Source organism: Aythya ferina (genome assembly GCF_964211825.1).
Source record: "Aythya ferina genome assembly, chromosome: 2".
NCBI classification, from domain to species: Eukaryota; Metazoa; Chordata; class Aves; order Anseriformes; family Anatidae; genus Aythya; species Aythya ferina.
Genome location: NC_140297.1, coordinates 22725170 through 22740381, shown reverse-complemented (window position 1 = coordinate 22740381; position 15212 = coordinate 22725170). Strand labels below are relative to the sequence as shown.

The window sequence follows — 15212 nt, the reverse complement described above, 5'->3', positions numbered from 1 at the left end:
TTGATACAATATATCTCAACTGTGTCAAACTCTCAGTGCCTTAGTGCCAAACAGTACATGAGAAAAATGAGGATGAACTTTCACTACCAGATGTGTTCAAAATGTTGTAAGAGGTTTCAAATGTGTTCTGTAGTGTAGGCTGATCCCCATCTCCACAGCAAAGGAAAGTTTGGCTTGAAGGCCTACCCTGTATCACAGCCTCTGTAGTATAGACAGTACTGACAGTACAGATAGTAACTTCAACAGCACAGACCCAGATCAGGCTTTGGGCAACACTTCTGTCTTGAGCAAATGGTTGCCTCAGCACCTGCTCTGTGCTCCATGCAACAGGTCTGTCAGTATCTGAGCTGGTTGAACTGAAACAACCTCACCTGCAAGAACTGCACTCAACACCTTGGTTTTCTGAGAAAACATACCAAAAGTATCTGGGAAAGACCACATCATATGCTTAACTTAAGAGTACTCACATCTTTATACCAAGAAAGTTAAATAATAATTCAAATTGCCTCTTTAGAAGTGTACCCATCTATTGGTGGTGCACCCATCTATTAGTCACTGCACCAAGTCTGTCAGAATTTAAGAAGCATTTGGACGGTGCAATTAGTCACATGGTCCAGAATTTTGGGTATACCTGTGTGGTGCCAGGAGTTGGACTCGATTACTTCGGTCCCTTCTAACTCGGGCTATTCTATGATTCTACAATTGGTACAGGATCAACTACTTTTGACTACATTTTCTGAAACAGTTTCTAAATTTACATTTACATGTAATTGTTCTCATGGGTATGGGTGTTTGCCAATGCCTGGAATTGCATATACTGTGGGGAAACTGCCATGTTCAGGTCATTTTTTATGTGAATTGAAGAACATCTCATTTACATGCACAAATCCCTTTAGTTGTTGCTCAGCTGCTTGGGCTGTTCTTGTCTAATAACCTGCACAAGTCTGAACACCATCCTTCCACCTTCTGTCCTGATGCCCTTGACACAGTAGCACTTGCCCTCCATTCAGGCAAAATCAAACTCATAATTGCCACCTTTATGATGCCCTGAAAAAAAACAAAACGTTGGCGGCGTAGCTGTTCTGGATACTAACGCACTAAAATGTGTCTGCCTGTGTCCCCTGTCTCATTCCTGTGTGGTCTGATCCTGCATGGCCCTGGCCTAGGAGAGGCAGATTCACCAGCACAGCTCTGTGCACACCGAGTTGTGTGCCAATGTCAGTGAGTATCTACAGCTTCAGAGACCTCCCACAGAAAATAACCAGTAGAACTACAGCTTTGTGACTCCAAGAGGGAAATCCCTGGTGTCTGTGCAGTATCTAAAACAAGTGTAGGGTCTTACTGGTTATAATGCTGAGCCTGTTTACTGTAAAGTGGACAGCTCCAGTTTGAGAACAGGTGTGGTAAAAAGTTCCTGCAATTAAATCATTGTTTGGTGGGGCTTGAAGACTACTATGTGATACATAGTTGTTTCTTAAAAAAAAAAAAAAAAAAAAAAAAAAAAAAAAAAAAAAAGGACACTACAATGCTGCATTCTGTGCTCTACCTCTATCATTATAGGTTCCAAAGCTAGCTTTAAAATATTTTGACTTTAAAATTGTAGCTCACTTGTTGCTAGTGTATTTTTTTTTAGTGATATTCTTTTTAATATTACATGCAGATAGTCACTTATTATCTTATAAAGACAAAAACTGTAATTAGTCATAAAAAATATGTTTGTTTTTTTTTTTTCTCCCTCACACAGGGTTTCACATTTGGCAAAGCTGGAGAAATCCTTACAATGAGGCTCCGATCCATGACATTTAGAGCAATTCTGAGACAGGTATAACTGTTCTATATTTAGCTTTCTAAAGCTTTAGAAATGCTTGTTTGTTTACATGCCATAAATGTTTATTTAAGCAGTCATGCTATGATTCTATCCGTAAAGATCTCGCAATGATTTCTTTAACTCAGTTCAGAAACTGGCTGGATTAAATCTTTATAACAGGTCCAAGTAGATATTTTAAAACCTTTTAATTGATGTAACTAATAAAGGCCATCTTAAAACTAGGCTAAGAAAGCTTAAAGGTGATGGTAGTGTTTATTTAGCGTATTTAGGATAATAAAAACAACTTTGTGCTGAGGCACAGAGAAAATAGGCTGTACTCTAAGAGGTCAAATCAGAAACTCAGATCTGCCTTCAAATATGCTGCAAGCTAGGATCTGCAAACAATTACTAATGAAGGCAATAACACCTGGATATCTGACTAGCTGCACTCACTAAATTGGTGGCTTATCCTACCCAGCAGTCACAGAACCAAAAATGGGCATGGTAGTAGTCTAGGGTAAAAACAGGACTTTGTACCACTGAAAGTACATTCAGAAGCAGAATTAAACCCTTTAAAATAAACAGCCTGAAATCACCCTTCCCAAACTGATCTTGAGGGGGCTGCCCACAGGCATCAGCTCTTCAAGAACTGCTCCCACATGGCTCCGTACCATGGGGTCCATCCCCCGGGAGCAAACTGCTCCAGCACAGGTCCCCCATGGGCGGCAGCTCCCCCCACACCCCCTGCTCCTGCTCCACGGGCTGCAGCTCCGGCCCAGGGCCTGCTCCTGTGGGGGCTCTCCATGGGCCACAGCCTCCTCCAGGCCACATCCACCTGCTCCACCAGGGGCTCCTCCACGGGCTGCAGCGTGGAGATCTGCTCCATGTGGGACCCATGGGCTGCAGGGGGACGGCCTGCACCCCCAGGGGCCTGTCCACAGGCCGCAGGGAAACTTGTGCTGCGTTCCTGGAGCACCTCCTGCCCTCCTGCTGCACTGACCTTGGGGGCTGCAGGGCTGCTTCTCACTTCTCACTCTCCCAGCTGCTGTTGTGCAGCAGTTTTGTTGTTCTTGTTGTTTTTCCCCTTTCTTAAACCTATTTTCCTAGAGGCACAACCAACTCAGTTTTTACCAGCTCAGTTTTGGACAGCAGCAGGTCCCTTTTGGAGATCTGGCTGTTTTCTAACTTGGGACAGCTTCTGGGCTCTTCTCACAGAAGCCCCCTCACTCCCAAAACCTTGCCATGCGAGTCCGATACACAAGGACCCTAGCTGTGTACATAACCAGCCTCGTCACCAGCTTTCCATGGTTGGCATGAGCTGCTTCCTTGATGTAGTGCAGTGGCAAGCTGCCTAGTGAACGTAGTCTTCTGTAGTGCCTTTAATGTACAAACAGAAACTCCATCACTGCCAGGTTGCAGGTCAGCACATCCAGAATTAACTCAGGTATATTTACCCCTCTTTTGCTGTCACTGCTATGCTTAACCAGTTGCTTTATGTCCTGAGTAATCTTGATAAATTCACCAAGTATTTTAAGGAAATGTTGGTACTTTTTTGATATGATACTTTTTTGTGGATTGATATTATCAATCCACAGTATAAATTTAAGCCTTCCGTGGATTTCTATTATGTTTTACTCCCAGCTGTAGGTGGGCATGTGATCCCTGATGTAGTAGAAAGCAGAACAATGTGAGCCTAGGCATATTACTCCTTTGCCTTTCACTTACTACAGAAAGCAGCATATCCCAGCCATGCTAGTCTGCTACATCTGCAAGGCTGGGATCAAAGATATTTCCAAACATGCAATCCCACTGCTTCTTCAGCCTGTTCAGCTGAGTGAGGTCTTTCCTGGTCTCCACAGAAAGTCATTACCTCCTTGAGAAGTTCCCGGAGCCAACCCGAGCAGCAACAGCATTCATTAGCACTTTTCACTGGGGGTGAAATCAGATGCCCCTACTTTCCCATTTATACAGGAAGGGATAATAGGCCACCTCCAAAGAGTGAGATATGTCATTGGAAATTAAGCCTCAGGAGATTATTATTGTTTTTTTTTTTTACTAGCCCAATAGAAAGTGCAGTCTGTAAGACCATGCTGAATCTGAACAGATCCCAGGAGGAAGGGTCTGAATAGGAACAGAGAGGTTTTCATGATGAGGAATCAAGTAATCTTATTATGTTTATTGTCCTCACTCTGGTGTGAAAATAGCATCTACCTGGCATAATTTTCAAATATCAGGCAGTAGAGCAGTGGGACCTGGGAGGATTTTATCTATTAGCACCGATACATGTGGCACATGCTCCATGTCATATAATGGCAAAGCAACCATCTGTCTATGTGAGCCTACAGCCAGATTGAAACTATTTATTTTACATCTTTTTTTTTTCTTACTGTATTTAAGAACAATGTTTACTTTACCATGCTTAAAGATAATACTTCTGCCACAAAAAAAAAAAAAAAAATCTCAGGAAATAAAAATATAGCATGTTTGTTAATGCCTAATGGTTATGCATTTAAACACTACTTGCAGGAAATATGAAAGCTCTTACAGTAACTTTATGAACAGTTGGTGCACAAAAACACCCTACAGTTGCTAAGAATCATGTACATATAATGTAATACAAATACTGACATTTCATTATAATGATTTTGGAGTTTGATGTTTGGCAAATCTAGAAGAATGTTAGAGTGAATATTTTATATTTGCTTTCTGTATTTAAATAAGATAAATGCTTTGTGTTCAAGTAAGAAATTTTAGTTTTCAAGTGCTTTAGAGTCTCTGATCCCTCTGACCAATTAATCTTGATTGCTATTAAGATACAAAAGTGTATTACTGACAAGATTTTTTCCCTGAAAATAGTTTCTTCCACGTTAGGAAGAGAGAGTCTTGGGATAGTCTAGATCTCCCAGTACCACATATCATTTTGTGTAAGTCTTTTCAGACACCACAGAGATTTTCCAGCAGTACTCAGTCACTCAAAACAATTCATAGCAGATTTACAGATTTCACAGTGCTCATAACTGACAGAGAATTTAGATGTATTTTTACCTAACAGGAGAAATTATATTTTTAATCAGTAGTCTTCATAGATGTCTGTTACACATCCAAGTAACTGTTCTCAGAATGGCACATTCCTTCATATTGCTGTTTAGTGAACATCCAATCATCAAAAATATGTTGAACTCACAAGCAAAGATATCTTGTAAACTGTGTTTAATATGAAACAATGTGGTGATGTTTATGTTATCGCAAACAGCATATACAGATTATTAGTAGAGGCTAGCTTTGAGTTTTGTGATCCCATGACCTTACAGAACCTATAGGTCTAATTTATTTATGGTTACACCTAAAGAGCTAGAACATCCTATCATGTGTCACCAAGTCATAATCCAAAGTGATTAAATTCTCTTAAGTAGCCTAATGAGGTTAGTTAAGTTTTTAAGATCATAATAAATGTATTTCATATTGCAGGAGATCAGCTGGTTTGATGAACCTAAAAATAGCACTGGAGAATTACTTACAAGACTTGCTAATGATGCCTCACAAGTGAAAGAAGTAAGTAATATGCACTGGCATTTTTCATGGCTGATTAATATGGAGTCAGTTACAGACAGTATTTAGTAGATAGAAATCCTGCACACAGTCATGTGGAACTGTTATTTATTTTAAAGTGTTTTTGTGTGTTTGGCATCACACAAAAATTATCATAATAGTAGAAAATATATATATACATTTGAAGTATAGTCATGTAGTAAAGCTTTAGTTCACATTACTGCTCAGTCCTGGTATCACCAGTATAAAAGAGCCATCCAAGGCATCCATTTATTTAAAGTCATTTATTCAGCCTTCTTAGATGTCTAGACAGCATTGTGTTTTTATGATAAATGCTCTAGCTCAACGAAATGCATAAGAACATGCCTCAAAATGAAGGTTGTTCTCATTGCATCATTGTGTTTGTTCATATGTTTAGAGTTAAAAAAGATAAAATATGGTCATAGTTCTACATGTGTGTATATATATTTATATAAGAGGCTTATGAAATATCATTGTTTTTTTCTGGAGCAAAACCTGAAAGCAAGGAGATAGAGTAGGGTAGATACAAAAGGCTTGTGGGAATGATCTGGAGAGTTGAGCAGTTTTTCAAGAGATAAGATTCCATTTTGCAGAATATTTAGACCAAATGGTATAAATATTATATAATATATAATATATATTCAGGTGGTGAATAAATCATAAATATCTATGTGACAAATATTTTCCCTAGTTTTCAAATAAATCCATGTATTACAATGGTTTCATTCTTTTCCAGGCTACAGGTTCCAGACTGGCATTAATTGCTCAAAATGTAGCGAATCTTGGAACTGGGATCATTTTGTCGTTGACCTATGGCTGGCAGTTGACTCTTCTGCTATTAGCCATTGTGCCAGTTATTGCTGTAACAGGAATGGTTCAAATGAAGATGCTTACTGGACATGCAAAAAAGGATAAAAAGGAACTGGAAGCTGCAGGAAAGGTGAGTTCAGTGGCATTTAAGACTATTTTTATGTTGTACTACACAGTGCTGCTTAATAGGGATATTGGTGTTGGGTCAAGAATATACTCCTCAAACTCAGTCTGCGTTGTTATTCTGATGAAAAGTTGATACAGAAAATATGAAGCTGAAAACTGAAAAAGTGAGTTTAATGTTAAATGCAACCTGAATTTAATAAATGAGGTGTTTCACAATACTCCTTTGAATCCAGTGCAATCATTTTATGATCTGAAAAGAGATATAGAACGTCAATAGCAATTTTCAGCATCAGTTAGCCGTATGTTCCAGTTTCCTAACTTTTCTCTAGTTCACGATGTAATTATACGCACAGCTAAAAAGCAGGCTGGTAATTATTTTATATTTTGATTGTAATCAAAATATTTTTTTTTCTGAAAATTTCTTTAAAAAGAATATTGATTTCGAGGGCATATAAATATGTATTCCAGTTGAACTTGTACTACAAATTACAGTATACGGCAAGTGGGAACATGGAAGACAGGGTAATGCAGGAGCTGAAAGTAAAACTTGGAAACCCCTGTGAGCTGTTAAAGAAATAAAGAAACAATCCAGCACCATATGTTTTTGCTTTGAAGAAAAGCAAGTTCAATATGGGTTCTATTGAGAAAACAATAAACCTTCTCAGCCTTAAAGCATATTTAAATTGGCTGAGCAAAATTTCATTTTACCTATCTATAAAACTATTATTATTATACAGACATAAAGAAAAGATGGGGTTAGTCTTTGTAAGGGAGACAGTTACTATTTACATGTAGATGTGTTAGGTATTTCCATGTAATTTAATTATTTCAATCACTCATGTAACTTAACTTGTGTTTCTGACTTACAGATTGTCTAATCACTTATTATTATTATTATGTAGAAGTAGTGATGTAGAAGGAACGGTCTGCTAAGTGCATAATTATGATTAAATTGCAGTTTAGCTCTTGTGTAAAGAACTGCTTTTCTTTTTCTTCCTGAGTTGAAGATAGAAAGCCATGTTTGCTTCCAAGCTAGTATTTACCTTTACAGTAAAGGCTGATGATTCACAAGCTTGGAGGTATTCTGCTACACTTTAAAATAAGAAGCTAAAAGAGGTTTATTTTTAAAAGAATCACAAAATCACAGAATTTCTAGGTTGGAAGAGACCTCAAGATCATCGAGTCCAACCTCTGACCTAACACTAACAGTCCCCACTAAACCATATCCCTATATATGCATTGGAAAAAAAAAGTCTTCTTTATGCGATAGGATAATCAAGAAGAAATTCAAAATGGTGTCACTGATTATGAATAAAGTTTTGCCAAACAAGTAACATTACACATTCTTACGCACTGTAATATTTTAAAGTTATCTCATAGTCAAGTTGATTTCAGCTGCTTATCATTATTTCATGTCAACTGCTTTGGAAATTATTTGTAAGAGTTAGATGATTGTTATGTGATGACCTGAAAATCTGGTTTTGGCAGACCATGTTAGTTTAAATATTTTTTTATTTTCCAGCTCTACAGTTTCTGGAAAAAAAATAAAACATATTTATTTCCATAGCAATTCAGCAAAATATTTCACTCTCAATATATCAACATGAAGGAAAACAGGTCCCAGGCATCTATTTTAGCTTTAGGTTAAAAATCTACGTTGCTCTTTAGACAAGGGTCTCTTCCTGGCAAAGAGCCAATGAGGAAATGCCACCTCCAGATGAGAGATAGAAATAAACTACTCTTACTGGTAGATAGTACAGAAACAATATTCATTTCTTCCTTCCTCAGCAGCAGCAGAGTTATTTGTGCACATATAATGGAGCCAGTTAGCTCCCTTTATACAAACCAAGAGCACACAGCTTGGAGTGGCCAGATATTATTGAAAGTTATTCTGTAAAGGCAATTGGGTTTGACAGTGTACAAATCTTACACTGGTGATAATACATAACAAAAAATGAACTTAAGTTCCAGGTCCTTGATAAATTTCTAGAGAGGAGGAATGGTTTTGGTTTTACGTTTGTTTCTTTGTTTTTTGGTTTGGTTTGTTTTTTTGTGCCCTGTGAAATCAGTACATCAGAACTAAATCATGAACTGTAATAAGTATAGTGCTCTGTGAATGTACTTTATAAAACCTCTTTCCAAGATGCTTTATCTTCTGAGTTTTGATTTTCTGGATTGTTGACCAAGCCTAAATCAATTGCTGGTATGAGAAAATTCTGATGATAGTAATTGTCTACAAGTGAATCCCCTTAGTACTAGGGGAACATTAAGAAAATCAAGACCTATCCTTCCTCTAGTTTTCAGTCAAGACTGGGTACCCAGCATCATTAATCACTTTGGAAAATTTCTACCCACTTTTTTTTTTTTTTTTTTTTTTTTTTACTGTGGCAAAATGGAAAGATTTTCAAAGATATAAAATAAATAAGAATTAGATGCTAAGCTGCCATATGGACCAGAAAAAAAAAATCTTTCTACATTTTTATGAACATGCAGTAGTTTTGATTTTCTCCTTTAGGAGTTTTGAAAATCATCTGGTACTCAAACATATGCAGAGAATGAACCCTGGGAAAGATTATTCCTTCCAGGGTGAGCCCCAAATTAGCTGCTTTTGAAAAGGTGGTGATACGTTCAGGCTGAAGCCCCAAATACATTTTCAGGTGAGGCAGGCTTGTTCAGTTTGGCCTGACTGGGCACCAACAGCAATGATAGCTGCATGGCAGCATCATCCTTGTTACAGGTTGAACAAGCTCACTGGAAAAAAAAAAAAAAAAACAAAAAACAAAACAAAACAAAAACAAAAACAAAAAAAAAAAAAAAAAACAAACAAAAAAAACCTGTTGCTGGACTGTGCTAAAAAGTACACTGACTCAACTTTACTGTTATAATCCATGGTAATTGGATTATATTTAACAGCAGTGTATCTACATATGTTGCAACCACACTTTCAACAGTATTGTAGACATATTCTGTCACTTCTATTGCAGCCATTCCCAGTTCTGTTTATCAGATTATGTTTAAAAATTTCCATGTAATCTTGTTTTTCTGCCAATGAACATGTATTCTCCAATACAGATTGCTTCTGAAGCCATAGAAAACATTCGCACTGTTGTTGCTTTGACTCAGGAAAGAAAATTTGAGTTTATGTATGTGCAAAATTTGCAAGTGCCATACAGGTAAAAAAAAAAAAAACTTTTTAAAAAGAGGTTATTAAAATGTACCTTTTAAAAAAATTAACACCAATCAACTGAAAAACAATTTATCTTCTTTCAGTACATTGTAAAATATTTAATTCCAAGCTCAGTTTTAACATAGAAAATACAAATTATCTTTCTCTTCAAGCTAATGGTCTTTGATTAAATGATAATTTCTTTCAAAGCCTACTTTCTTTCAATACTATCACTATTAGCTGCTCTAATTCTTGAGATGGAAGTCTTTATTAATTCTTATAAACATGAGGCCTTCCTTCTGAGGAAATACATCTATATTTTTTTAACAAACCAAAAGTCAGGGTTTGTCCTTATGTTTAGGTAAGATTCCTGTTCAAATCAGTGGGATTTTCCCAAGGAGGGAACCCGAATGGAAGAGGGAACCCGCACAACAGTTTATCTCTCTGTTCACTCTGTTATTTTATCAAAATACCATTGCAGATCAAGTGAAACCTCATGAATGTAATGACTGATTTAAAGATTTGTTTTGGTTCAATGAATGGTAAAACACAAAGATTTGTTCTGTTGAAGTAGTTTCTGCTCTGTAGAAATTCTGAAGTTCTTGGTGATTTTCCTCGTTTGTTATTTAGGTGAATCTTTAAATTGCACCTGAATTATAATTTTTAAAATAATTTTAATGAATGCGTGAATTGAAAACAATACAAATTATACGTGCTCAAAACATTTAGAGTAATTTCATCTTCTGTCCCAATATTCTTACATGAGTTTTTGCAGACAGACAGAAAACTGAAGCATACAGGAATTATAGTGTTTTGGGTTAGGATCTTACAAAGAGCTGGAGATTATTTTACTATAAACTAGTAAAGAGACTTGAGGATTCCTCTGACTTGTAGGATACTTTTACTATTGGATAGTTACATTCTTGGTTACAACTGCATGTACAATAAGATTGTGATAATATTTTTTCTGTTACAGAAACTCTGTAAAGAAGGCACATATCTTTGGATTTACTTTTGCGTTTTCACAAGCTATTATGTACTTTATTTATGCTGCATGTTTTAGGTTTGCTGCATATCTAGTAAAAAATGGACATATGCTGTTTAAAGATGTGCTTTTGTAAGTATATCCTCTTTAGTTTCTTTTAGGTTCCATATGGAAAAATGCGTTTGATTTTGCTATAGGTATCTTGAAATCATCGCATATAGAACTGAAGAAAACAACCAAGTACTTCATTCTTATGCTACCCCTCCTTCCTCATGTTGCTACAAATCCAAAATGTGATAATTTCAGACTACATTTAGCTACCTACATACGATTTTTCTTGCAATCAGGGTAAAAAGAAAGCAAAATGAAGTTAGGCAAAGCAAAACTGTCCCTTGTTTTCATGACCAATAAGGTTTCTTTCACAGCAGAATCACATGGCTTAGCTGTAGGGGGTGTAGGTAGACAAGATTAGAAGGTAAATGAGTAACGAGTGAAATGGAAGTGAGGAAATTATGAGCCCTGGGGCAAGAAAGGTAGAGAGCAGGAGAAAGATCAGCAACCACACATTCTGGTAAATGCCCAGGTAGAGCTGGAAAAGCTCCTTCAAGTGTTAACAGTGAATTGATGTTATTGTTCCTATCAACTGGCACTTTTCCAGCCTTCCTTTTGCTCCCTCCTTATCTCCAGCATCTAACCAAGTCTTCTGCTTGACTCCCTGCAGCTGAAATCCCTGTCCATATTTGTCAATAGTCACCTCCTATGCTTTGGTTTAGCAATTACCACATTCTTACCTGGCAAAAATTACAGCTGAAGCTAAACCTTCATGTTACGCTGATTACACCAACACTTTCTGAAGTACTAGCATTAGCTTCCCTTTCCCTATGCACTCATGTGAATGCCTCGTTGTGTACCTGCTCTTGTATTACACTTCGCTTACCCCAAATTTCATGCTTGCATCCTTTGCTCCCTCTTTCTTACCTTCCATTTGCTCCTGAACTCAAGGTTTTGATTGTGACCCTTGAAGAAAATATTGAATGACAAATTTCTCCATAGACCTCAGAAAAGAAAAAAAAATAGAAAAGAAAAAAAAAAAAAAAAAGGATTTTCTCAGTGAGGGAAAAATGTCACAGAGTTTTCAGTAGACAGTTTTTACCCTCCCTCAACTTTTTTAATGAGTAGTTATTTATCTGAAGCCCCTCCTCTGGCCATACAAGCTTTCTGTGTCTGTGCTATATCAGTATCAACATAGTTTTCTCCTTTTTATTTTTCTAGAGTTTTTTCAGCTATTGTATTTGGTGCAATGGCATTAGGACAAAGCACTTCTTTGACTCCAAACTATGCCAAAGCCAAGATGTCAGCTGCTTACTTGTTTATGCTGTTTGAAAGAGTACCCTCCATAGACAGTTACAGTGAGGAAGGGGAGAAGCCTGTAAGTAACCACAGTGTCATCCACAGTATATCATGCACCACTAATTTATTTCAAGCCTGTGTTTTCTTTTTTTTTTTTTTTTTTCACTCACTCATATCATAGCTACTGAGATGCTACAGTCTGAGCCCATTCACATCTGACTCATCCAACTAAATTGGTATTTAAGTTTTGCTATGTCTTCTGCCATCCTCTCAGCCTCACCTGCCTCTGGGTGAAACAAGACCCAGTGAAAATTGGATTAATGCAACAGAGACGAGTTTTCAAGCCTTTCCTGTGTGAAGCTACCTGAGAATGGATCTTGAAGATTTAACTAGGTCTCTAAAATTTAACCAGAATTTTTTGAGGCCTAACTTATTTGCAAGTTTTCCATAATAGATTGTCACATACTTTGGTAACCAACAATGTATATGAACATATGGGGGTAATGGGGGTGTCTGGCCTTTCATATAACAAAGAGGACAGAAAGTTCCAAACAGCTATCATGTATATATATATAAACACAAAGTTATGTATATACATATATATATATGCTTACATATGTATATGTATAAAAAATATCTAGCTATGTAGCCTTAATAAATATCATAAATTTGAGCTGCAGTATTGATTGGTCAATTACATCTGTCTGTATTTTCATTTTATATATACTCATACATAAAAACTATATTTCTTCTTGTGTAGGTTATGTCCATATTACAAATATTCATTTTATAGTAAATTAGTTAGAAAAAAACTTTAAGTGGAAGGATTGATTCTGTGTGCAGATCAAAAATAATAGATAATTTTCAGTATTTTTAAAGATGAAAACAAAAAAAAATCAGCAAAGAATATAAAAAGAATGTGAATGAGGTCCTTACAAAGCAGATAGAAGTTAGTCACCTAGAGTTATTGCCGCTTTTGAAAATGTAATCTTGTTTAACAGACTGTGTAAGAGAAGCTGTCAGAATTTGTGTTTATGGAATAGAATTTTAATTGGAATCTGCTTGCAGCATAGAATATTCAGGAGGAAATTTGTGTTTTCACAATAGTGTCTCACTGTCTAGTAATTACCATGAAAAAAAGAAGTTTGTTCCATTGGAACTGTTCTCTTTTACTTAGTCTTTTTCTTAGTCTTTTATGATCTGTTACATTATCCTAACAATTTGATCTAATTCTACCATTTCAACCAGAAAATATTTGGTGGAAACATAACATTCAAAGATGTGGCATTTAACTACCCAGCCCGACCGGAGGTCAAAGTGCTCCAAGGCTTAAACATTGAAGTAGAAAAAGGACAAACTCTGGCTCTTGTTGGTAGCAGTGGTTGTGGTAAGAGCACTGTTGTTCAGCTGCTTGAGAGATTTTATGATCCACTCAGTGGAGAAATGGTAAGTGTTCCATATAAAAGTATAAGCTGCATTTCCATGATACATGCATAATGAATTTTACTGATATATTTTATTTGAGACTTTTTCTTCTAAATGAGCTCACTAAGTATTTGCTAGTATAACTACTCCCTTTTGCCAGTGTTCTTAATGTGATTTTTGATTTTTTTTTAATTAAAGGCAGAAACACACAGGTTTTCAGTATTGTCTATGCAACCATGGTGAACATAGAAGGAAATTAAAATTCCTAAATTTCCCATGCTGTTTCAAGTTATTAGAACAAAGTCCAGCGGTTACAAATGCACATTTTTAAGGGTTCGTGCCTATTATATGTGTAAAGTGCATAAGCAGGCTCTCTCACCTCATTTCTGTTCACTTCTATGATGTATCAATGCTATCAACAAGATTTGAAACTTTTAAATCTAAAGATTTACACACTGTACTGTGAAACACAGTAGAGTGTAAAGCACGTCGTTGCTTACGACTTTCATACTAATGAAAGTTCATCCCAAAGCCTCTCTGCACAGAGGACATGAGGAAAGCTAGGGTTATTCACTGAAGATCAGAGTAGAAATGCATACATGTAGCAAACCTCTTGATAGCTGGAGCTACCCTGGAAGTAGCGCTGCTGGTAAAATGCAGTTCAATCTGCTACTGGCAGTTTGCTTTCAAGGTTCATGAAATCATCTCGAAAACTCACATTGGGTCATTCGTTTATCTGTCCCACCCATCCCTTCATTCCCAACCTTAGAGTGAGCTGTATCAGCTATTCTATTTAGGGTGATAAACAAGTAGGGTGCAATAAAATGGTTTCACACCTGGAGTTTTTCTAGGTTTATAAAGATTTCAGATGATATTTTATTGATTGCACCTGTAAATAGGTTTAACACTTATCTGCTCATCTCTGCTGCCACCTGTAAATGCATAAACTAACAGGCAGGGCATGAAATGTCCTCACTGCCCTGACAGCTAAAGGCTTTAATGTTGCTAGATAATATATATGTATGTATGTATATTATTGCAATCATGGTACTTTATCTTATTTCTGACATTTTAGCTCCTGGATGGCCAAAATGCAAAGATGCTAAATATCCAGTGGCTGAGAGCTCAGATCGGCATCGTCTCCCAAGAGCCGATCCTGTTTGACTGCACTATTGCTGAAAACATCGCATATGGAGATAACAGCCGGGAGGTGCCACAGGAGGAAATTGTTAGAGCAGCAAAAGAAGCCAATATTCATTCTTTCATTGAATCACTACCAAAGGTAATCAGGCCTTCATTTCCGACTTTCAACTGAGAGGAAAAAAAAATTGACAGAGTATTCATGTTTTTCTAAGGAAATGCATGGTAAAGTATTTAGTTTTTCCCTGACTTACTGAATTTGACATTCAAATTATTATTAATATTTTTATCCTTAGAAGACCTGAGGAACAGATGGAGAACTAGGCAGTGCCAGTGGCTTAAGGCATTTACTCAGTTCTAGTGCCACTGATGCCTGAAAGGGAAGGAGGGGTCTTCATCTCTTTGGGAGTAGTCTCTGTTAAAATAATAACCTAGTTGGTACTGGTACCGAAGCAAGTAGTTCGGGAGAAAAACACATGCAAAAAGTACTCAAAGGAGGATGGGTGCTTTCCTGGATTTAAGTGAAAGCAACAGGAAAACACTAAGGCAGGCCACAGAGCTCTGTTCCTGCCCCCCTTTTTTCAACAGTCACCTCGTTTGCCAGGTGTATGAAGTCACACATGCAGCTGGTTAGCAGAAACAGTCAGAAAGACACAACCTTGTTACTGCTTTCTTCTCTTGCCTCCCCTATTTGTACCTACTGTTAGGCAAAGGAGCTCCTTAGCTGCTCTTTGAATACATCAGCTCAAGCTAACACCAGTTTGTCAGCTTACTTTTGTCAAAAACACAGGCCAAGACTAATATTTCTGAGATAATATACTTCCACAGACTTA

General features: G+C 36.9%; 1 protein-coding gene across 1 annotated transcript in view; it reads left to right on the top strand.

Annotated features, from left to right (window-relative positions):
* The window catches only part of LOC311431665 (ATP-dependent translocase ABCB1-like), a 43473-nt gene that overhangs the window by 26367 nt on the left and 1894 nt on the right, over window positions 1–15212 (top strand). The window contains exons 19-26 of the mRNA XM_084509444.1: window positions 1745–1822; window positions 5276–5359; window positions 6114–6317; window positions 9386–9486; window positions 10456–10596; window positions 11737–11893; window positions 13063–13260; window positions 14315–14521. Of these exons, the coding sequence (XP_084365570.1) occupies window positions 1745–1822; window positions 5276–5359; window positions 6114–6317; window positions 9386–9486; window positions 10456–10596; window positions 11737–11893; window positions 13063–13260; window positions 14315–14521 (1170 nt within the window). The remainder of the gene's footprint in view (window positions 1–1744; window positions 1823–5275; window positions 5360–6113; window positions 6318–9385; window positions 9487–10455; window positions 10597–11736; window positions 11894–13062; window positions 13261–14314; window positions 14522–15212) is intronic.